This window comes from Scleropages formosus, chromosome 6 (assembly GCF_900964775.1).
Source record: "Scleropages formosus chromosome 6, fSclFor1.1, whole genome shotgun sequence".
Classification (NCBI taxonomy): Eukaryota; Metazoa; Chordata; class Actinopteri; order Osteoglossiformes; family Osteoglossidae; genus Scleropages; species Scleropages formosus.
This window is the reverse complement of record NC_041811.1, coordinates 15,711,832-15,737,489: the sequence shown is the minus strand read 5'-3', so window position 1 is coordinate 15,737,489 and position 25,658 is coordinate 15,711,832. Positions and strand designations below refer to the sequence as shown.

General features: G+C 43.4%; 1 protein-coding gene across 15 annotated transcripts in view; it reads right to left on the bottom strand.

The window, feature by feature from the left end:
* The window catches only part of mast4 (microtubule associated serine/threonine kinase family member 4), a 122,620-nt gene that overhangs the window by 26,986 nt on the left and 69,976 nt on the right, over positions 1-25,658 (bottom strand). For 4 of the 15 annotated variants that reach the window (XM_018744743.2, XM_018744745.2, XM_018744744.2 and 1 more), the window contains 4 exons: positions 22,110-22,190; positions 6,802-6,890; positions 1,432-1,501; positions 384-404 (listed from right to left, as the gene is read on the bottom strand). In XM_018744743.2, coding sequence (XP_018600259.2) covers positions 384-404; positions 1,432-1,501; positions 6,802-6,890; positions 22,110-22,190 — 261 coding nt within the window. Of the gene's footprint in view, positions 1-383; positions 405-1,431; positions 1,502-5,430; positions 5,569-6,801; positions 6,891-17,498; positions 17,868-22,109; positions 22,191-23,376; positions 23,652-25,658 lie in introns of those variants that run through there. The other 11 variants (XM_018744748.2, XM_029252867.1, XM_018744756.2 and 8 more) reach the window with 7 other exon arrangements.

Sequence of the window (25,658 nt, the reverse complement as noted above, 5' to 3'; positions counted from 1 at the left end):
TCCCAGTGCGAGAAAGGGTTAAGGCATCCCGAAAGGTACACATTGGGCCCACTAAAAATAATGGGCCATTATCTTCTCTACAGTATGGACACATTGAGCGGAACACCAGCAGACTTGCCGAACAATAACACAGCGGGGAGACGCACACAGTCACAATCAGGGGAGCACAAACAATTAGAAACACATAAACAATGAAGGCACTGGCGCTTAGATTAAATCAGCTCATAAAAAGCTGGTCTGTTAGAGGAGTATCCAGAATGTCCATGAATGCACAACGTACATACTTTAATACATGAGCTACAGGATGTGTCAACACATGACAGACAGTACAGATTTTTTTAAATTATTATTATAGTTTATTTATTCTTTGAAACTGAGTTTACCTGTCTGGTCTGTGGCCATGACTGTAGAAAAGCATCAAAGAACACCGTGACAGAATAGAGATGAAGTAAGGAAAGGGAGGGGGAGAAATAAAAAAAAAAAAAAAAAAAAAAAAAAAAAAAAAAAAAAAAAAAAACTTAATTCTGGGCAGTTGGATAAAATGACAAGATCTGCACAAGCCACTGAATTTCAGAGAAGCCGGCACGCTGTCAACATTCCAGCTGTGACAGCTGCGAACTGAACTTCTGGCCCCTGTCGCATCTCTTTTTCTCCCTTCTTCTTCATATCAGACATGTAGAAGACCAGTCAAAACAGTCAAAACACTTCAAGCATCGGCACTCCCCCTTCGGTTTTCAAAAGCCTCTAATTTATTTTGGCGTTGAACAGCCCCACCATCATTGCCATTTGCAGAGCAGTTGTTCTGCCAACGCTCAATTTGAAATGTAGCACAGGACACTAAAACGTAGTCAACGATTACAGTAGATTTACAGTATGTATAACCATTACTGCTTTTAAAGTATACACTGTGGACGCTGAAGTTAAAATACTATAATCTCAGTGTCCCTTTGTTCCTGAACTGAAGCCTGTTACCTAACCCTAACCAGACAGCAGCATAAATTTTATCTATAGTATCATATGTACTGCATAGAGTGCCACTTAAAGTTTGAGTACACGCACTGGAAATTAGTTTTGACTGATGAGACAACTGGTTAGAAGACTCAGCAGTACATGACTTCCGAGCTGTTCTGCAGCAGTTCACAGAGATGTGGGACACTTGTGGGTTGCCTTGATTTCACTCTCCACTCCAGATTGTCCCATACACATATTGTCCAGGTTGCCTGTGTGCACTCACTTTTCACTGGTACAGAAAGTACATTACCATGTTAATGCTGTATGCTGTTAGATGTGGAGGAACTGCTGTAGGCACTGAGCAGAAGCACAGAGAAATAAAGCACAGTCCCTACAGCAGCAACAGTGATAGTATAGGAGTGAGAGCAGTCTCACAACAGTCAGGGAAGAGCCCTCCCTCCACCCGCCTCCTTCACTTACCTTCGTGCAAAGGAGAAGTGGGCAGAGGCACTAGGAGAAAAATTTCTGGGGCTGTCTTGGGGGCTGGTTCCTACACGGTGGAAAAGACGACAAAGAAGAATAATCACACATCTGCTTTATCATTGGAAGAGACAGTCATTAAATGTGCAATTCTCAAAATAATGCAACTACTTCAACCCAATGAAAGGATAAATGGTGTAGAATCTTGCTCATCAGGTGGAGCGCTCATTAATGTGCATGCGCATGAATGTGTTTTCTTTTCTTTTTTTGGGGGGGACCAGAATATTAACAGCGTGATATTTAGTAAACAAGGGGAAAGATATTAAAGTGCTTTGAAGTGTGAAAGAAATGTGGACACAGTTGCTCACCTCCCAGTGCGTGGCTGGGGGTATGTAAATGAATGCACAATGAGACATAATGAGACTTATCAAAGTCGGAAGCGATGGCAGGAGGTATCGCTGTGCCATTCTCCTAACAGGTGCAAGAATTAAGTGGTAAGGTCATGTGAATATCATTAATTTGGTGGCCCACTAAGCAAAAATTACAGACACACAAAGAGTAAATTTAAAATTTGAATTATAAACAGATTTTTCATAAGCAGGTTATTTACCAGAAATCATTTATTTTTTACAGTTTTGCACACTTTTTGTGTAAGGGTAATGCATGATGTAACCCATACAGCGGTATTAAACATAGACACACTAACAACCTTAGAAATAAATTCAATTTTGGGAAGCTTGACATTACCAACCTAATCTGAACAGACATGTGCTGTTTTATATCTGCATCAAAACAAATAATTAGGCAACTCGGTGGGGTTCGCTCCATCTTACAGCTTCCTGTTGAGAAACAATAGCACAATAACTATAATCTCTGATACAATGTTTAAAAAAAAAAAAAAAATGGGCTGACAGGTACCCCGGTACCCAAGTATTCTTGTAGGTTACCCTGTCATTCCCTTTGTAGAGAAAGGCTGCACTTAATCTATTGTTCTTTCCAAACGTGTTTGCATAGTTGTCATCTGTAATTCTCTTCTAAATGCATTTACTGCACTTGTATATTCTTAGCCTGTGAGTCACTTTGGACAAAGGTGCCTGTTAAATTAATAAATGTGATCATTTTCTTCCCAAGAATGGTGCTCCACATTCAGCAGTCACATCCACAGTTAGCTCTTGATAAGGTTTATAGCTGCCATTCCAGCTTCTGTTGCCACTGACTCGTTGGAAACAAAATGCTAAGTTTATAATGATCAGCTTTGTGCTGGTAAAATACACACCAAGGGTCAGTTGAACAAGACTGTACAAGTGGGTGACAAGCTTGTGTAAAGATCCAGATGGACTTTGGTAGAGGGTGAAATCAATAAACCGTGGTTAAAGTACAACAAGATACCTGTTCCCACTCATGTTACCGCTGTCTTTTTTAGAGTGATGTCTTATTTTCGAAAGACAGTCTTCAACCCGGTGGCTTCACTCATGACTTTTTAAGTCCTTATACCATAAACTGTACCAGTATATTCAAAACATGCTCAGGTGTCACCTGACATGAAACTAAACTCTTATATTTTAGACAGCAAAGTAACAAACCATGTTAATGAAAGAGTTTAAAGAATTAAATGCGTTTGCGCTTCTGATACTTGAAATAAAGAGAAGAAAGAATTCACATGCAGCACATTTGAAAGAATTCAAATGCAGCAATACGCAAAAATCATTTTTATGCTGAAGCTGAAATTTTCTTCCTGATCTCAGACAAGTGTCTAGGTAATTTACTGTTTTAGGCCCACCCAAAGCTGCTTCAGAAAAGGTATTAGAAACAAGGAAGTTATTGCATTACGACTCTGGGGAATTCTAGAATATCTGGACACCCATGAAATTATCAAAAAGTGCCACATGGTCATACCTGTGATAAATTGTAACCTTCTGACCCTGAGCCCTTGCTCTATGAATGTGGACATGTTTGCTTTTTCTCTGTGTACTGTCTATCTGTATGCTGTTTTGACCCTGTGCTGTTGAACTAATTCAACAAAAAAAAAAAAAAAAAAAAAAAGGAAAAACAAATATTTTACAAAGACAGATGTCTATACACAGAGACACTAGAAACAACATAAAGAAAAAGTAAAGAAAACATAAGCAGGTGTTTACAGGGAAATGGAAAAAGGCTCTTATTGTAGTCTCCTCATGTGCCTAGTTGGAGGAATGTGTCTAAGCTTCGAGACTTCCCCGCATTCATAAAGGATGACCTGCTCTCAAATTCAGCCCACAGCATCACTCACCTGTACCATACAGCACAGCCTTTGTGAAGACATTGTGGAGAATCACAGATACAAAGAATGAAAGGTATGGAGGACGTGACATTGTCAGAAGGACAGAGATGATGGAAGACAAGTGACAGTTCAGAGGAGGAAAAGATTCCCAACTCCACCCAGTATGGAGAAGGCAAAGACTAAATGCAACCCAATCTGCTTGCTCATGTGTAAACTGGTCTTCCAAAGGGAGCAGACATCTAATATGGCATGTGACCTTCAACCATGCTCCCAGCATTCTTTGTATGGATGCACACTTGTACACTGACAAGCCGGCCCCTGGAACACTCAGAAACAGAGCAAGGAAAAGCTTTTTCAATCCCATATGTTCTGAACGTCCTCATTACCCGATCCCCGGTGTTCCCGAGGAACCTGCTTGGCAGTTCTGCCCAAAAGACTTGGGGCCTTTCCCAAATGGCAGTGACTGCACCCCATGTCGCCTCCTCAACAGAGTAAACTCGGCGTTTTGGTCGACTCTAAGCATGTAATTAACTCAATTGCTGAGGGGGAGCAAACAGTTAATTAGGCAAAGAGGAAAACAATGGCACCCCTTTGAGGGATAATGAGGGCTTTCCTTGGCATTTGTGATTGGTGAGGGGCACATTAGATTTGTGATTAATGTCACCTTTTTAATTGTGCTGTAATTTAAACACGGGTGATATGAAGAGATAGGCAGTCAAGGGCTCCGGGCGCTCCAACACACCTGGGGAGCGCGTCTGGCGGGGCCAAGAGGGGAGCCAAGCACAGCCTTTTTCAGCCCTGATGTTTATCTTCTGTCTGCTGCGATGTTCAGGGATATTAAGTCCACGATAATTATAATGAACCGCACTCAACTTGAGAAAGGAGGGAGGTGAATAACATACATTTCCTCAAAGAAAATTACAGAGAGACCAACTAATCTTAGGCAGTTTAGCTCGGCAGGTTATTCCCTAGGCCATATTTACAGGAAGCAGAGGGAGGTACATACAGTGCTACCAGGACTAACATAATATTTTACCTTCTAATAACCAGGAGCAACTTTAGGGCGGAAGTGAAGTTCTCTACACAAAGAAGAACTTTGCAAATTCACTTCTTTGTAGTTTTACTTATTAATTCATCTTCAATTCCACAGAGCCATTGTCTCATAACACTTCATTATTATTTCATTTGGACTTGAAGCAAATTCTGTTATTCATTAAAAACAGATATATATAAAACACTGTAATGTCCTCTGTTTCAGCAGGCAATATATTAAATACGATGGAAATACTTATATAGGAATAGAATCCTGAAAAAAGGACAAATCATAGAAAATTCTCCTTTTTTTGGTCACAAAGAGGAACCAGATTATTCCCTCAAGTCTGGAAAATGAATATGTTTCCAGCTCCTATTGCCTTAGAAACTAGCAAAGTGGCTTAAAATCACACTTAAACCTCACAGGAGCCCAGTTCTGGCAGCAAAAATGCTGGTGTAATAATTGCGTTCTTTCTTCCCTCTTCTCAGCATTCTGGTGCCTCTCTTTGGCTCAAGGCACCTCGGACCCGATGCTACGACCAGGGAGTTAGGACCTCACAGTAGGCTGGCCAGGCAAATACACAAGCCTGTTTCATTTTCCCAACATATGCTTCTGCTTAGTTTCTCTTTTTTAAGTGCTGCAAAAATCTTACGCGCTCATTCTAAAACAACCCTTGCTACAGTAACATCTAGAACATCCCACTTACCCAGATCCCATGGTGTTGCCCTGAAACCGAGATGCGGTAATTCAGGTGATATGTTTTTTGTGCTGCTCAGCTCCTTCTTCATGAGTTCTCATTAGCCTGAACGCAGAGTGTGAAACAGGACTGCTTGCCTTCGGCCACATTTACACAATGTCCCTGTGAACCACAGCTGAAAGGAAATCCTATTTGTAAGACAAAGGCAGTCCCCCTCCCTGTTCACTATAGCACCGACTTCCTAAAGGCGTCGGCATCTGCTGCCTCCCTAGTCACCAAAGCAAGGCAGCACTTGAGGTGTACCACTCATAGTAAGGTTCAGCTCAGCCCACCAAAATACATGCAACAAAAGCAGCACTACAACGTTGTAGAGTTCACTATAACAGAGTTCTAGGATAACAATCACAAAATGGAACTCTGTGCTGACTGAGACGAGGATACATTCATGAACCGTATACATAGCGTTGGACACAAAAGGCCTTTTCCTTACCTTCCCCTGCACATGAACTGCAGTGTCAGAACATTTCAGTACTTTCCCTACTATACAAAATGCTACAAAACACGTGAAATACTTGAAACACCACAGCAATTTAACACCAGTTAAAAATTATATTTTATTATTGAATGAAGTACCTTAACATTGTGAAGTTGTGGTACTTCTATTGCTAAAGGGATGGATGAGTATCTTTATGGATAAGGTTCTTTACAAATAAGTTAGACTCTTTATTGTTTATTAGAAAGCAGAAATAGCTTGAGAGAAATAAAAATGAAATATCCTTCAAATCTATACTGCTTGACTAAACAAAAGCTGTTTTATGTAAGGGTTTCCAGGGAGACATCTTGAAAGAAAAGCAAGAGGACACTATTGGTACCCAGTGATTTCAAGAAAGAAAGAGTCCATTTCAGCCACGGCATCACTTAACTGGCGTTTCATTTACCTAGAACAATGGACTCCGTTGAATGGAACGGATGCTGGCCGGCTAAGACTCTCATTGCACACAAGCACAACAACAAACGCCCTTTCAGGGGCCAACAAGCTGACATCACAGAATAGCCACAGACATACAATGACACACCAACACATCGACACCAAAGACTGTCTAAAACCAGTATCAGAAAATATCAATGTAAAACTGTCTTCATCTAGGAAATTATACAATTACACTGGAAGCCTTCTCTCTTTATCTCCATTTTTCCCGACTAAAGACAAAGATACCGACAATTTAAAATCTCAAATTAAAAAGTGCTTTAGCTTTTATTTGGTCCAAAATGGAAAAAAGGGGAGGGAAACTTTTGACATTATCAAAACCAGACACTACAGCACATAAAAGGGTACGTACATGAGGACACCAAAGGAAAGCAGGACATATGGATGGTTACCTGTGTGTGCAGAGAGTGGCGAGTGGGGCCGTGGGAGACCTGTGGACTGTCCACTCCCAATCAGGCTTTTCCTGTTGCTCGTCCTGCAACTGTGGAAACAGATAACTTCATATGAATCACTCAGAAGACCTGAAGCATTGCTCTTTAGACCCTCAAGCGGTATCAAATGTAGAAGAGACCACACAATAAGGAAAAATGGCTGCTGATTCGGTCACATATTGGGTAATAAAATACACTGGACATCCACTGGGCTCATGAATGCCCACAACTATATAATCCTATGGACAAAATTTAATTTGGAGTGGGATTGCTACTTCCAAAACCCATGAGAAGGCTTGGAGATTTGACCTTGGAAAAGCCAGTGTGAAAAGGAAAGGGCTGAATTAACAATACCAACATGGGCAAGATTAAGATAACTGAAAATATACAGCGGAGAAAACATTCATACTTGCGGACACGTGAGGACTGTTCACCCCGCAGGCAATCCCAAAAGATGGCTGTAGCTACACAATGAACCACCTGTTCAAGTCCCTTTCTGAGCTCTTAGAGGTGTCAAGAGCACAAACAAAATTTGCAGGAGTTGGCCCTCCAGGACCGCAAGTTGAACAGCCCTGAGCTAAATTTTTCATACGGTTTGAACAAAAAAGGCTGTCAGCTGAACAGTTTTCGCAGCAGTTCTCCAACATCACATGAAAATGGATGCAAGCAGGTAACGTTCAAAAAGTTAGCAAATGCTCACCATGGATCGGATCATGAAATCATCAAATGCTATTTATTTCAACTTGCATGCGTGATTAAATTTTGATAATTAGCGTAGGTAAAATGATTGCAGGGACAGTTCGCAAAAACAAAAAACATAACTATGCGTATAAAAATATGAATAAAATAATATAAATGTTACACATGCCTCATCCTCTGTTGAGAAGAAAACATGACCCCCCACATAATAACCAAAATAATAACTTGGGGGGGGGGGGGGAAATCTGTGACAAAATTACCCAGATTCATGACTCTATAAAACTGCATTTTTTTTTTTTTTAATAAGTAGAAATGCATATGTTCAGCATTTCCCAGTAAGAGTTTACTACAGAGCCTGAGCTCAAACTCTATGCTCCACCCTGTAAAAAAACTAGCAGGGAAAGACTTAAAAACTAAATTAAAACTCATTCATGCCTTTAAAGAGCACTAAAAGGCAGATGCATTCTGGATGTATCAGCAGTGCCCAACTTAGGTTATACTCTAAATTGTTAACAATCCAAACTGCTTTAATGAAATAACATGTTAGAGACAGGAGGTGACCGAGGTTCCTCCCTGCTAGAGAAACTTCTTGGGAAAAGTGGGGGACATTCTGCTGAACACTCGCTTGTTGGAAAAACAGACATTTTAGAAGCTCTATTGTCCGTGAAAATCCCCAGAGCACTGAGAACAACAATACTACAGCAGAGCATGTTAGTCACACACCTCGCTTTCTGACTTATTTAAGCCTTTCAAACAATAGGTGATCGGACACTTAATCAACTCAGACAAAAACATGTGAGTCAACCGCCAGTTATCAACACGTTTAGAAATATGGCAGTGTTACTCGTAGGTCTAAATCATACATACCAAGTAGACATCCAAGAGTGGTCTCGACCCATGAGTCCTGCGATGAGCCGAAACACAGCTGTCTGTACCAACTTAACTTTGCAGTGACCGTGGTGTCGAACCTAAAATAAAGATGTGACCCTATTCGAGTGCCCCACATTTTTTTTTATAGTTTACCTCCCTCCTTTCTCCTCTACATCCAGGAGATGGGTTTTAAGGTCTCCATGAGCTAGAAGACCCGAAAAGCCTAAAATGAGAATAGTCTCCTTCCTTGTGCCATCTCAGTATACTGCAGGGCAGGTCATACCCAAAGAGAATGACATTGTCTTACTGCATGTTACATAACATTGGCAAGTATACCCTATGACGTCCTGTACGAAGCAACGCTTTACTTAGCTCACACCACACACTGCTAGCCTGTTTGCGTGGACACACTGTTTCAAGAACTAACACCGTAACGGCATGATGCGAAATCACGTTTACATTTATTTCTTTAGCTGACACTTGTCTCCAAAGCAACTTGTGATGTTAGGATAAGTGCAATCATTTACCCATTTATGCAGCCAGGTAATTCTTACAGGAGCAGTTCAAGCTACGTAAGTAACATTCTCAAGGGTACTGCAGCAGGATTTGGGATCTGAACCTGGGTCTTTTGAGGATGCTATGCCACCTGCTGCCCCAAATGACCCACACTGACTGCTCAGTTCAGCACAGCTCTATACTACAACATTGTCTCTTACCGTCTCCCTGGTTTCTTCCACACCCCATAGCACTTGTGGCCAAGACAACTCATCAAGCTCAGCGTGTCTTCAAAACCGGAACTCATCACTCCGGACAGTGCATCACCCTCGAAATGAGACCATGTTACCCCAAACCACAGGGTCCCAAAGACGGGTGTGAGCGTGTTCTGAGAGCCTGCAGAGTGGATGTTGCGATTATCTGTGAAGCATGCTGAAGGGCAGTCATCACGTGCTTATCCTCTTACACTTTCAGTCATGGGCTTTAGTGAAGCTGCAACAGCCTACACACAGCAGCACATGCGGGAGGTGCAGCAGGATCTGTACTTGAAGCAGCTCACGACAACCTTCTCCCTTAACTGCAGGCCATTAGACATTGTGTTGCCTGGAAACCATTCTGTGGCACATCCACAACTTACTTTCCAACATATTTACTTAGAGTTACTCAATTTTCTCCCAAAATATGGACATTTAACACTGCGCGCTAGCTATAAAAGAATACATAAACATGTCCTTTTAATTCCGTTTACTTACACCACAGTACTCTATAAAGGTACTGTAAATGGTTGAATAGTTGGGCATTTTGTCCTTCTAAAAAAACATAACACGCATTTTGCACATTACAAAATGGCATCTACTTTTAAGTTAAGTAGGCATCATGTATAAAAAAAAGCAGAAAAAAATTGGGCAAAATAGTTCGGGTGTAAAGGAGAAGCCAAAGGCAGATGACAGGAAAGCTCTCAAAAAAACACCCCAGTGTTGTCCTTTCCAGCACAAATATCTTTGCTAAATGGCACAGTAAAGAGCTGTGATGCAGCATTTTAAATGCCTCACCTTTCTTACCTTACAGTGCTCATTTTTGGGCCTCTAGCTCTAGAAATAGTGCGTCAGCTAGCGACGAAGAGGATCCTGTGACGTCACCAGGCCAATTATTGGATTACACAGCTGAGGACACAGTCCTTCTGTCCGGCCTCCAGGTGAGCAGGAGTGCAGCAGGGAAGGCTGACGGTTAATAATTCACAAAGCATTGCCAGGCCCCCAGCCTCAGTCATGAGGAGCAACGCTCTTGCCTCTGCCACTGGTCTCCTCCGACCCAGATACCTGACACGCTTTACAAAGCTCCCTAACAAGACACCATGGGACACCTCCTACCCACAATGCACTTTAAAGATGGAAATGGGGAAATGCCAACATTAGGATCAAGCTTTTCTTTTTAATTCATAATACTGTTAAATTTGGCAGGCTTTCGGTTATGCTCTACTATGCATTAATAATTCCCTTATTTCTGTGATCTGCTCTGCTACAGTTTCAGTTAAATTGGTTAATGTTAGTGCTATTTAATTAAGGGAATTCCTAAAATGCACTTCAGTGTTAGAGGGAAAAACAGACATTAATATTAGCGCTATATTAACGTCTAGCCGTAATACTGTTGCAGTACACGTTAAACACGGAGAGGTTTTAAAACATTAATTAAATGTGTGCAATCCTTCCTGGTCTAGTCAAGCAAGTAGCACATCCATGGATGTGGCCACCATGATGGCAGCCTTCACAAAGAGGCGGTGGAGGCACTCCTAAGGCATACTGAGTTGGCAAGAGAGCAGAGATGGCACCGCTGGAACGCTACTTGTGGCCGGGCGGCTGCCACAGATGTCATTTTCAGTGTCAGGATCGATCCTCTTCTGGAATTCACTTGCTCCGTTTCTCTCCTGCTCCTTCTCACATATGGTCACTTCCACACAGCAAGTTCAGGACAAAAGGGCACCAAACATACTTTAACCTGTGCATTTCCCCCAAAGGTACGTACTACTTGCTCATCTTACTCATCTTTTTATGTGGCTGGATGTTTCACTGCAACAGTTCAGGTTATGAGTTTGGCTGAAGGGTGCTGCAGCCCTCCTGAGCAGCCGGCGCTTCATGGTTCTTGTACAGCCAATTCAGGCTACAAGTCCTCCTCCTTTCACGCACTGGCAGCACGAAACTCTTGACTCCGTGACCAAAAACCGAAGTCAGTTATATAAATCGTTATTACACATATTAGCACGCCTGCGCAACTGAACACAATGTAGTAAATTCTGAGAACTACTTAAATATAAAGTACAAAGCATGGCCATATTGTCTAATAACAGCACGTAATTTTAATAAAAACTAGAGCAAGCCGCATTCTGAGTCGAAAGAATAATTCCTGACGTCATCCTGTGCACTTAAATATATGGATTTCCCAAGAAATGCGGCCCATTTGACTGAACATCACTGCTACTGTAGCCCAGGTCCTCCCGACAGTCACTTTCTTGTTCCCCTTGAACCGTGCATGCCCGTGTGGAATACTCGAGCCATTTTCAAGATGTTTGTGTGCTGCCTAGTACTACTGCAAGGGTCTCAGCGGAGCCCTACAGCAGAACTTGTACTTATTCGTCCTTCAAATTTCTCTGTCAAAAATTACTTTCCAAAGAATTACTTTAAAAATTCAGGGAAACAGTTCAAAAAGTGCACATGGGCCATGTGTTGTTTTTTTTTTTTCCCCCTACTCAACTTTTAACAGCTTATAAAACTGACACTTCAATGTCACAGTTCTGGGTGGCTGGCTTTCACTCCCAGACAATATAATTGTGTATTAGTACTGGGCTGTAGGGACTAGCTGTAACTATTCTCTGTTGCCCTGCTGTATTATATATACGAAGATTTTAGGCGGCAGTATTCGGATTCAGGCAGAACAGATATGATTCTTACAGAATGTGGTGTCAAAAACCACAATGTCATCATCTAAACAATAACCTCCAATTGCTTGTTTAGCTAATGCTTTTCTCCAAAGCAATGTATGATGTTAAGCTACTTACACTAATTTGCTTATTTTAAGCAGCTGTGCAATTTTTTTTTCTGGAGTTATTCCCAGTAAGCACCTTCCTCAAGGGTGCAGCAGCAGGAGGTGAAGTTCATAAAGAAATGTAAACAGTTGGCTTTAATAGGAAAGATAAAATAATTGAATTAAAAAATTTTACGAAATGCCGGAAGCCTCAACTTTAAACTTCAAGGTTTAATCATATTGCTTGGGTTGGGAAACAACACACAGGACAATAGGGAAGCCACCATAAAAGGGTCCAATAAAGCAGACTGATAAAATTATCTTATTGGCCATGCTCAAGACACACCATGAGCAATGTGAACTGTGAGCTTTAGTCAATAAGGCATTAGTGTTTACATTTTAGCAAAGACTAGATAATAAGTTCCAGTTGCAAATGGAGTCTTCCAGAGCTACAAATCATTACAGTGTACTTTTGCGAGGCACTCACACAGCACACATATTCTTTGCACAGATCACTTAAGAACTTTGCTGGTAAGTGTGTCCTTCAGGGCTTCTTTCCCAGCTCTGGAGTGAAGTCTCGTCTGCCCAATCTCACACATAAGGAACAAAAAGACAAGCCAAGTCCCATTATTAGTATCGGTAGTTCAGTTACAGCTTTTGTTCTAACAAATGTGCCATTAAAAAGCGCCCACAAAGTCCTCGAACTGTAAAGGCTGTGCAGGGTGGTGGAGGAAAGTCTTCTCCTGATACAGCCTTTCTACAGCCAACAATGGCTTTTGAATTGAGGAATGAGATTAAAACTTTGTGCATTAATAGTGCTCCAATTAACTCCTGTGACTTCATAAAAATTAATAGGACGGGTAACTAAATATCCCTCTGAAAGTCTGTGATTTTGCAGCACTGCTCCCTTGTGTCCCATAACCTTGCCTTAAGAGTCAACTCCATCTGTCGCCTTGCGCTAAACTCACTTTTCACTTGGGTATAAATGTGAAAAAAATGCACTTTTGTACAGCAATGCAGCAGAAATGGTACAACTTTTAAACATGCTGAGTGAGCTTCAGAAATTATACATGGTCATTTAGCATCACGCAGCTCTGACTGTCACTTGTGACAAGACTCAAAAGTGTTTTCTTCAAATGATTCAACTGGACTTCCAAAACACATATGTCCTACGTCCAGCATGGAAATTCTGCGGATGAAGTATTGTATAACGTTCCGTCACTACTTTTGCCAGGAACCTTTCAAATTTCCCAGAAATGTCTCCAAACCGTTAAGGTGATACAGCAGGTACACAAAGTTCGAAGGAGAGAGGAAATTAATTAAAAGTTGAACTGGAGTTTCCCCTTTGCTAAGCAGGACCGATAACCTCCCAGTCACCTGGCCTTTTCAGAAATTCCACGACACTTTAATCATGATAGGAGGCGAGCAAGATCCGGTTTATGGGTGCTCAGTCAAAGAGGATCAGGTTTAACCAAGTCTATTTATACAGAGCACACTGTGGGATTAGGCCAACTGAGCTACCTAGCTCATCTCCCCCCGTCTTCCGAGCACTGCCATTCGACAGAAGAGTCCGGCCTCAGCTCGTCTATCTGGGACCATGCAAATGTTAGATGGCAGAAACATGGATTTTGCAGAAAAAAAAAAAAAACTGAGCATTTTGCACATTTTTAGTGCACCTTTAAAATGTCAACAGCTTGAAACAGAAACTGCACAGTCCCGCGGTGATGATCATACGAATGGCAGGGCTGGCACTGCTTCGCCAGCTGAGAACAACAATGCCCTGGGAAGCTGCAATTGTCGGGAGAGATATTCAGTTCCAAAGAAGGACAAAGGAGCCTTGAGGAAAGATTATATTTACAAGTAGGCCAGCGCGCTCTGCTGCAGCTGTGTGGGAAACTTGGACTGACTCCACACCGATCGCCTTCTTTCTGTGCTACACCATCAAGCTACATTCAGTATCACAGCACACACGGCCATGTGCAACACAGTCTGGGGTCCCGGCCCCCGAATTTCGCAGGGCGAGAGTTTATAAAATGGAGCTTTGCTGTAAAATGCACCTGTTCTGTCTAATGAGGAGAAAATAATAAATAGATTCATTGATTAATTATGTATGTATTAATCAAAAATTAATACATAAATAGATTGCTAATCGATCTCACTTGATTGTCTAGAGTTGGCTCACCAGTGAGATGGTGCGCTGTGCATGGGTCATTCTCAGAATGCAGCCATGTGGCCACGCACAGGGCATCGGCCGTCACTGTCTCGCTCACATTGGCTATTCTTAGTGTCAACACCGGCAGCCCAAGGCACTGTTATGTCACACACACAGCTAAGGTCAGTGAGATCACTTCCAATTTCATAGCCAAGGCGTATAGCTGATATTTGATATACCTGCTGCATTAGCGTCGGCAACCGCCACCATTTCCTTGGCAAACCTTGCTTAAAGCCAATGCGTATTAATTACTTGACAGGTTCTCCAATATCTATCGACTACTATTTAAAACGCCATACATTCTTTTAAATAACGTAAACCAGTTCTATTCAATTCAACGAACGCTTTTCTTTGCAGCAGAAGTGGTAGACTATAGCACCCTAAAAAACATCAGGGTGATTCATAAGGCAACAGGCAGGATCATGTCAAACACCTCAGAGCTGTGTGCCAGAATGAGCCAAGGGTCTGGGTTCCAAGGATTGAACCCACAGGCCTTCTGAAGGACCTTCACTCATGCTGAGCTCTTAATATGCAACAATTTAGCTGGTAAACATTTCCAGCCACACTGTACAAAAAAATAATAATAATAATAGGAGGACTTCTATCTGACCTCCCATCCCAAAACCCACAGCAGTATTCTTCAAAGTTATTTTTTCCTGCTGCTTTATGATGCAGTGAAAATGCTGGATTTTGACACGTTTCAGATGAAATATTGGCGCCGGGAGCATATGTGCTGTAATGAAGCTTTGTGCAGCCAGCGAACACCCATCTGTTTGCTCGGTCTTCCTTGATTATAAGCTCAGCCAGACTATAACATGACGGGTAAAACACGGCACTGACAGATCAACAGCTCAGCCACAGGAAGATACACACCGCCGTACGTTCTGCTCCCTGCGTTCGGTAGCATTCTCTCAGCCTCTAGAGGACTCGGACATTTCACGTTAAGGAAACAACAGCAGGTGTCACAAGCTTCATCAAGTGTGTCAATACTCATGTCAATACCCACATCCTCTCACATGAACACAGAAAGACCTCAGTTAGCAAATACTGCTTGCTTCACGAAAAAAAAAAAAGAAAGAAAAAACTGCATTTTCATTGAGCGTAACCCTAAACACAGAACTGAAATACAAAATGATTTTTTTTCCACATTAATCCTCAATGAAGGTCATATACCTTCATTTATACACCTGGATATTTTATTTTTTTAATGACAAGTAACTTTCAAGGATGTCACAGCAGTTCCTGGCATTTAAATCAGTTATCTATGTTCCAATCTGGCTATTTGTTTGAATTTTATTTTAAGAATAACTGTTAGCACGGTGGCGCAGTGGGTTGGACCACGGTCCTGCTCTCCGGTGGGTCTGGGGTTCGAGTCCCGCTTGGGGTGCCTTGTGACGGACTGGCGTCCCGTCCTGGGTGTGTCCCCCTCCCCCTCCGGCCTTGTGCCCTGTGTTGCCGGGTAGGCTCCGGTTCCCCGCGACCCCGTGTGGGACAAGCGGTTCTGAAAACGTGTGTGTGTGTGAATAACTGTTAGCCTCTGTAAACAAGCCAAAGTGGACAGTCTCAGTGAAGGTAAATTGAGAATGTCAGACAAGCAATATTCTTGTAAATACATAAAAGAAAATGGGAGGGACCAGCTTCCCTAACAAGGGCATGACAAAGTAATATTACAAACAAAAGACGGAGAAAACTGATGTTTGGCGAAGCTATGATCATTGATAAAGAAACCGAAAGAAAACCATAAACAAAGGCAAAATAATTCAGAATATCAACAATCGGATGCTGGAGAATGCATCAGGATGCTGTCTGGCATGAAGAAATGAAGACTGAGAACAATGTGCAACTCAACCTGACAACAACTGAAAGTGTTGCTGAACGGGGGGAATATTCCATATATATATTCCACAATTTAAAAATAATCAATAGCCAAATTAACCTTGTTGTGTCCTTTAAAGGAAATTGAGACTCTACACCAGTACTGTATAGAGGGGGCTTAAAGTATAATATCTAAGTCTGTGGTGTATAATCTTACAAAAAAATTAAGAATCAAAACTATTTTTGCACATTTTCATTTGCCGAGAAGTAATGTCTCTATTGTTTCTGTGGTGTCATTACAGCTTACAAAACTAGCATGATAATTGACCAGCTATTCAGAACAAAATAATCACACCGATTTTAACAATCAATTATTCCAGTTAAGACAGCACATTTTAAAATACTAACTCCCATTTTTCCCCACTTGGCTACTCACATGAAGGAGAGTATTTTTTATGTCCCTTTCAATTTCCTTTGTTGCAACATTTTATTTTAAATCAATAAGCGTGCCTGTGGCTTTCATCTCGGTGCCAGCTCATCCAATATTCATACATAGGATGCATTTTTCTAGGACTGGATAGCACGTCAGAGCTGTGCACATGACCATCACAGGAAATCAAACATCCAAACACGGCCTGCGCCGCCCGGTGACTGATGCGTGACTGACCCCAGTGGAAGCCTGGGGTTTCACAATGGGGGGGGGGGGGGGGGGGGGGGGTCAATAAATAAATGAAAACTTCAATGGCACAGTGAAAGCTGAGAGTGGCTTGTGAAACATGAGAGCATAAATCAGGCAGGATGAGTTGAAGAAGCAGGGCAACAAGAGGAAAGGGGGGAAAAAAAAAAATAAAAAAATAAAGACTTCAGCTGCATGAGAGGGCACTGCCAGACAGCCCGGGGCAAATCACTTTCAAAACTTTATGGACTTGAATAAAGGTCACTCCCTTTCATTTACAACGGTCTTGTGTCACAAAACGACGACTGCAAGTGAAGAAAATAGCAAAACCTTTCGTAAAGAACAGGAAAACGTTACAACTCAAGCACAAAATATTATGTTACGGATCTTAACTAAAAATCCACAGTATACTTCATGACATACAGATGAACCGCAAACTGAAAGGGAATAACACTTTCTTTCTCCAAATTTTGGGTTTTCCTGTAAATGTCCTCTATGTCTAAATAACTCATTTACAGAATGAATGGAATTCTTAATTGGCACTTTTTGTTTTCACTGTTAAAGCATGTGGTCTTGGAAAACACAACTTCCTTACCAAGTTAATGGGAGGAACATAATGTAGAAGATTGGATTTGTAAACAGCCTTTGTTCATCGTCCATGGGCGGACCACTAATGTACAGATAGCGATCAAACATTCACTGGAAGTCACGCAGCCACGACGACGATGGAAAAACAATAGAGAAGCACCCAAATGGGGTTTCTCTTGCCCACTTTCACGCTACTCATGAAGACCACAGCTACATTAGGTAAATAAGTCATCATAAAGCAAACAAAGCAGAAAAAAAAAAAGCCAGCGGTGTGTTCACCATTACCTTTTCGAGCGGCGGAGGCGGGTACCGCTAAGAAAGTGTGGCATGGAAAAGTTTGAGAGAACAGTCCAAAAGCTGGAGTCAGACATTGCCCCGAGATCACGCTAGCGTCCAACATCCGAGGCAGGCGCCGTCCAGGACCCAGGTGCCGGGAAGAAGGGCGAGGAGCTGGCGCTCGCGGAAAAGCGCTCGAATCCAGCGCCGGTGGGTCCCGCCACATCTGCAGCCAGCTGCGACATGCACAGCTTCGTCACCGGGGAGCACCGCGTCCTTCCTCTGCGTCTCAGCTGAGACGCGCCTGGGAGAATCCGCTCACAGGGCTTCCTCTCTTCAGGTCAGGCACCAGGGCACGGTACATTCAAACAGCTGAGCGCCTGTGTGTGTGTGTGTGTGTGTGTGTGTGTTTGATCTTAGTTTCTCTTTCCCTCACTCTCCTACTGACTGATCTCTATCCCCATACACTGGTGTGCTAACCATGCTCCATATCATCTAACCGGCACCTACCACTCCACATCCTGGGGGGTATTGGGGGGGGGGGGTCTGTTAGCGGACAGCATTGCGTCACCAACAGGCATCGCACTGTGTCCGCAGCTTTTACAATTTGGCTCCCCTCCCAGCCCTGTAAGGCACCGTTCCAGAGGCCCGTTTGAAATGTAAATGCTAAGCTTCCGCCGGCGTCCCCCGCGCCGGGGGGAAAGTGGGCAGATCCGTCAGAGGAGCATGTCTGCTCTCCTTTCCCTGACTCTCCCTTCCAGCCAGTCCACAAGATAAGCCAAATCATCAGGCTCCCACAGCGGGAAAAGAGGACACCGTATAGGGTAAAACGACACCCGCTAATGCAAGACCTCAGGAAACCGTGCAAGCGAAGGGAATGAGCACTGCCCATACAGGAGTAAAAATGTACTTAAAGCAATTTGCATAACATCTATCCAAATGTGTTCATGATCACATTTGTAAACCATGTGTTAAGCCAGAGTTTTACAGCTACATCTGTTCAGGTGGGGATCCCCCTCCAAGAAACTCCACGTCATTGTTGATGTCAAGAGGTTCAGAAAAGCTACTGCCTGCTTTTAATTTTATTTTCAACTGCAAGGCTGCTGCAGCTTATCATTAGACTTCCCTAGGTGTCTTTACCACTTCTAAATGTCTCCCAGGCTTCGTGGATCGCCTACTGATACCACACCAGTTTCCCATTTTTATTGTCGGGATAAAGGTGACGGGTTCTGCCCTACTTGTAGCTCCGCTCGAGCCTGACCCCGGACACACCGCTCTCACCCAAAGCCGAAGAGCAGCACTCCCAGAGTACTCCTAGCAGAACAAATGAACAGAATGCGTGTGGGTGTGCGTGTGTGTGTGGAGCTACTCACGCTTCCAAAACAATGCGTTACTGCAGCAACTTAAAACCACACAAGCTCACCCTGAATGTTCAACCGATATGTATCCTCCCCCTCACCCAGCTGAGGAGAAACACCCTGGCTATGTGGACGTGCTGCAATTTGCGATGGGAAGCGCTCGTGCCCAGCGCGTCGCGGGTAGGGCTTCCACGGTACGAGGGGAAAAGCCGAAGAGGCGGCAGAGGGAGCCTGCAGCTACACGCCCCTATGCAGACAGGCTGGCTGAGTGTAAACAATGAGCTCACCGCTCTGCTGGGAGCGCGCACCTGAGGGAAAGACACACGGACGGCTTCAGGATTAACCGTTCGAATGGCCAACAGCTTAGTACTAACTGAAAACCGCTGCCTGCTTCGTAGTTTCTCTAAACGGTGTACAGTACAGCACTGACCAGGAGGAAAAAATCCACTCTACTTACTGGTTCGTCCATCTTTTCTGCTTCCTACTAAAAGTTTTCCTTGTTTAATTTTTAAAATGTAATTAAATATTCAGACACAGACATAATTAGCACATAAGAACACGAGAATACAATTACAAGTAATGATTAGAACTTGTCATCCAGACCGGTCTGGCCCATTACTGTATGTATCTGTAGTCTGACAGAATGGGGAGCAGCTCTGGGGTCAGTGTTGGGGGAGTTCCTCCGCTGCCACGGGTTCCACTGCAAACTCCAACAGTTACAAAACGATCTATCTGAACAAAGACATTTGTCTGTCCAACTTAAACATCCATCAGTTAGCAAGAACTAATTATCCAGTGCAGGGCCACAGTAGTCTGGAGACTATTCCAGAAACACAGGGAGTGAGGCAGGGTACACCTAGACTGGACCGCAGTCATTCTCTGGGCAACCACACTCAAACATTCATTCACATATTCACAAGGTAAGGACAATTTAGAGTCACCAATTCACCTGAAAGACATATCTTTGGACAGGGGAAGGAAACCAGAGCACCCAGAGGAAACCCACACATGGGGAGAACATACAAACTCAACGTCCGCGCCCACAGCCCGGGAGCTGCGAGGTACCTGCGCTACCCATCGCACCACTGCTATAGGTTATGGGTGAACATATCGCTACTTTTAGATGGAGGTCGGACGGTGTATATTTCAAATAAGATTATTTAGCAGCGCATAATAAGAACCCCAACCTGTGTCTCATTTGTTAATGAAATGCAATCAGGTTGCAAGGAAACAGCCTGACATGATACCGAAGCAGTCGGTGGACGTGAGCTACTGACAGAAGCTCGTTAAGGAGAAAAGTGCAACTTAAGCTCTTTACGACCTTTTACCTGTGACAGGCAGAAAACAGCGTGTGTGGTAAATCCTAAAATTTGACATAAAAATATATAGTATGTCAGAATAAGCACACAGTACCTAAGGTATTAAAAATGCAGCTGATCACTATTTGGAACAGCTACAATCAATTGAGAAAATGTCACTGTTGTGGCCAAGGTTACAGGGAAATGCTGGTTTGTACTGTATAAATAACAAGCCTTATGAGGACAAAAGCTACAGGACACCTTTTACAGAGACACAGCGTTAATTAAATTGTACTGGAAAAGAAAGGACCAATACAGTTAAATTAAATTGTCCTTATAAGTAACACGCGTGTAGGTCATAAGAAGAGCACTTGAGAGCAGACGCGCATATGCAAAATAGAGAATCACGTCCGGTCGAGAACAGAAAGCAAACTGGGCAAACTACAACACCTGAAAAACAAAACCAAGCATGAAGTCATCACCAAAGACATTATTTCAGTATTTTAATACGGGGCTCATACTTAGGACAACGGGGGCACAGTGATGCTGCAGCCGTCCTTCTTGGCAAACCGGGGGCGATTACCATATGGCTGCTCACATAACGTGTGGGCCACCTGTCTGCTGAGTCACCCTTCAGCAGAACCGTGGGGAAGTTCACCTTTTACTACATCAGACAGTTCAACAAGGGTCATCTGTGAAGAATCCACAGGATTCAGCCCAGTGAACAACTTGAATTCTGCTTTATTGTTATTTACTTTGGGAGGGTGTCACCGTAGAAAGGGTTATTTATTTAAAATGACAACAGAAAACAGACACTTTGCTCTTGAAACAGGAGGGTTCAAAAACCTACATGTCAAGTAACATTAAAGCAATAGCTCCTTCGTTAAATGAAAATAAACAGCACCGAGCAGCAACCCTGTATACATATACAAATAATCTCTCTTTAATTGCCACGATATGTCATAGAAAACATCAGGCTAAGTGTTCAAAAAGTACTATTAGTTCCAGTAATTTTAAAATTGTAAGCAACAAATCCAAACTATGCGCTCAGTCATTTCGAAATTAGTTTCCCATTAATGAATATTGTATGCTAAATTAGAAAACATCCGAACGCATATCAGGATGTTGTGGGCTCTCCACTGTGAGTTTCCTCAACCTTTGAAAGCCGACCGTGAGAGAACCGTTATTATATAAACACTAACTAATCAAAACGGTACAGAAAAAGGAAAAAAGAAAAAAGAAACCGAGCTCAATGACCCGTTTCGTAAGCAGAACCTAAGGTCCAGACTGCAAGAACAAAGCACAATTCACAGCGACTTCACTAAAATGGAAAATTAGGGAGCCCTCAATAAGGCTGGCGAGGCTGCCATCTCGAACCCGACTGGCCAAATGCACTCTGGGCGACTGGGACAGCGTTTAACCCCATGGTCACCGGAATAGCTCCCGTATCTTCACAATCAGCAATTCCTACAGCGTTTTTTAGACCACAGCAATGACTCTGTCTCTGGTTATTTCATATAAACGCTGAGGATTCAATAAGTTACAAGAGCAAATGTTGCTGCAACTCGCACGTATGTTGTACAATATCTCTTTTACAGAAAATTGAATGCAGATAAATAAGCATCAAGACCAGAGAGGACTGGAAAAGCAAATTAAAAGGCAAAACAACTGAGATCTGTCAGTTTGGGACTCAAATCTGCACTTGAAGACCAAAAAAAGAGATTAAGACAGAAGTGGAAATATTCTTTTCAGGTGTCATCAGGCCACAGAAGGCCTCTTGTCAGATCAGATTTGACCTTCACCTTTCGCTGGCTTTTAAATCCCGAGGAGCGACCGAATGAACATGGACCCCGCTGACCGTGAACCACAAGCTCAAAAAAGAGTGTACATACAGTATGCGTGTGTGTGCAGACCTTTCAGTCATGGTCCAAGTAAGACGGGCATGCGGTAGCGCTCGCTCTTACCTCCAGAAGTGAAATGCGTGCAGCGGGCTGCAAGGGCTGCAGGGGCTTGTGGGAGTTGGGCTCAAGCTTCTCGGAGTGAGGCTGCAAGTTAAATTGAGCTCTGTAAACAGGCGTTCATCAGCATTAACCGTTGGCACTCACAAAGAGGACGGCTCGGGCCGAACGAGCTGCTGCAGTCACTAAGCCTCCTGCAGGACAAAAGGAAGCGCCACACGAACTCTTGGGCCTGGGCGTAGCATTGCTCCGAAAGTGAGCGGTGAATATTTTTTATAAAACGTACATTGTTACTGAGGCACACCTCACCTCTGCACTGGAGGCCCTTTTTTTCAGGTTCAGAGACGAATAGAATGCTTTGGCTAAGCCAAAGCACACAGGTCCTTCCTTATGGGGAGATGATCCAGGAGCCCTGCAGGGCTTTGCAGCGCTAGCAAACTGCACCTGAACCAACACAGTGAGACTGGCGCGTCATGACATTCAGCCTGACCAAGGAGCCTGGAGAAGGGCACCCGCGGCCCCGGTTCGCATCTTGAAACAAACGAGCCCTCGGAACATGTTTGGACATACCAATTACTCGCCCTTAGTTGGATTAGCATGCGTGGATCCGTCGCCGTGGCAACAGTCACTGGCGCTACCCCTCTAAGCACAAATGTAAACGTGTTGCGGTGACCAGTGCTTCTCAGGGGCAACATTAGCATTTTCCCCTGAAGAAAATGAGCATTTTAACGCAATGACACAGGGTCAGATTCACATTTTCAAAGGGGTTCGCTCGGTGTTTCTCCGTATTTTGGGCTGTTTTGTGCTATTGTGCCAAACGCAGTGAACCACAACACTGGGCCTTTTGTGCGGGTCCTTCAGGCTGTTCATTCATTGATCGCGCGGAGCCCAACGGCTCCGATCGGCAACGTTCCGTCACACCGATTGCGCCCAGTGTCAATACGAGCAAATAGGACAGCTACTGCCGCGCAGCTGTGCTAGTCCTGCGTCCTAGACCTATGTCCCCCAACGCGCGCACACAAACGCGTGCACCAACACACGCGCGCGCGTGCACGCACACACATATGTGGGCAGTTAGCTGATGCTAGCTAGACGCAGCACATCTTAACATCACACTTCCTGCAGACGCTGCTACAGCCGGTATCTGCCCGCGTCGTCAGCGGCAATTCCGCTCCGAGCCGTGACAACACAAAGGCACGCAACAGCGGAACGACACGGAGAGAGGAGCCGTCAGAGGCAACACGGAAAAAAGCAGGGAAGGAAAAATACTCACTCCAGCGTCAGCCCTGGAATTCGCAGCCGCTCCCGCTGGGCTTTCATGGCTGCGGTGAGCGCTCGCGCCCGCTATTGTGAGGATGGTGTATTCATACAGCCAGCATCCCCGTGCACCAGCCGAGAGCTAGAGCAAAATACTATAAAGAACGGGCTAACAATGCCTCACACGGTGGGGGGATGGGTGATGGTGGTAGAGGTGGTGGTAGGGGTATCGGAGGGGTACCGGGTTTGCTCCATCCGCTCGCACCTCTAGCTGTCAGATAAGAGTGTCAGCTGCTTGCAAAGGGCACGGAGCCTGGACTCTGTCCCCCCACCCCCCAAACCAAACCCAACCCCTCCTTTAGCCTCATATGCCTGCCCCCCTCTCTCCACCCGCCTCCTCCCTACGCCTCTAATGGTGATTCGCTCCATCCAAGCGATCTCGGCCCCCTCATGCCGTATGCCAGTGTGAGAAACGTGCACGCTGGACAAACCGTCTGAGGGCTCTGGACACGGACTGCCTGGTGTCCAGGAGGTGGGGGCTCAAGGCTCCTGAAGGTCAGCTCTATTGTACTCTATCTCTCTCACACACACACACACACACACACACACACACACACACACACACACACACACACACACACACACACACACACACACCAGCTTTCTATCTTCCTGTTACTTCTTCTTCATCCATGTGTTCCTGTCGTTCGCCCGAGGCTTCTTATTTATCTCCTGTCTCTGCATGTTTACAGCAGAAACTGTATGTAGGAACATACAGACACGTACATCTCATACTTGTTCAACGGTAATCAGCCGAGTAGGTCTTGATTCACAACGTATTATTTTAATAAATTAGCTCTATTATGGATAGTGGGGAAAACACAATAATGGCTCTTAAAATTACAAAACGGAAACTGTTCCAATATTACAACAGGAGCTAAAAACAAAATACTTGATACGGAAGTAAAGCAAGGAAAACTTTCAAGACCGATAAAAACAGCAAATCAAAACTGGATAAAATTCAAAACAGAATTTTAATTCAGTTTATGGACAAAATAAATAGTACTAAAGTAGTTTTTAATGGCAGCTGAATAGGCAGCTGGGCTGTCTCAGCTCCTCAACTGTTCTACACTTCACTGGACCAGAAACCTGTCCATCTTGCAGTTTATATATTTAGTGCACAACATAGTAATGAATTACCTTCGTACCAATGCATGTTAGTCTGTTTGCTGTCACAGACCAGATATTATGGGGATGCATAGATTACTGATTTAATATGAATTTTGTACTCAAAATTAGCCAGAATTGTACTTCCTCGCTGATCAATGTCAAATTCCCAAATGAATCAATTTATTATTTAGATGATTTAATATGAACTAGTCTTGAAAATTTTTTCAAATAAGTGTGTCCCCTCCCCCTCCGGCCTTACGCCCTGTGTTACCGGGTAGGCTCCGGTTCCCCGTGACCCCGTATGGGACAAGCGGTTCCCATGAAATGTGAAAAATTTAAAAGTTTCTACCACAATTCTCTGTAAGTGCTTTACACTGAAGTAGACTTAAGTAACTAAGCACCTAAATATGAGGGATGCTTTTTTCTAAGTTCATAAATGTATTATAAAGCCTGGGTACAATGTGATATGACATTTGAAACTGCAGATACACACAGCAAAACAAGGGCATCAAACTGAAAAAATAGTCTGACCCCACCTTACAAAGATAATGTTTTCCTGAAAAACTCTTTGTAAGGCAAGCTCCTGTAACTCAAAATGTAATTACCATTGATGTTATGGCAAAAATTTTATGCATTCCTGAGTCCCAAAATGGGCACCCATTCATGGTAAAACGCCACCAAATCTTACTGAAGGGGATACAATTACAGGCACCCCTTAATTTACTAGATAATCTGTTCCTGAAACTATGCAGATATCAGAATTTCAGATATCAGAAGACTGCTTCCCATTCTTTTATATTGGGAAAATGCTAATGCGTTTTCAGACCATCAAAAAACTCAAATTTTCCTGTACACTGTAAAACACTGGCTATGGCTGGAGTTACTGTTCCAGGGTAATTCCCACTTTTCTTCTAACTGATCAGTTCTTCACAAGACAACAATAAACCAGGAAGAGTTACATCTAACCCATCACTTTTATTGTGAACAGCTTTCTACAACTGTGCACTGTTTCCAAAATGCACATACTTGAACCAAATAATCATTAGCTAAACTTTTCCTGCTAATTGCTCTGCTGTCTCCACCATCATTCAAATGAACAACACATCCAATACGGCTAACAAGGACCCC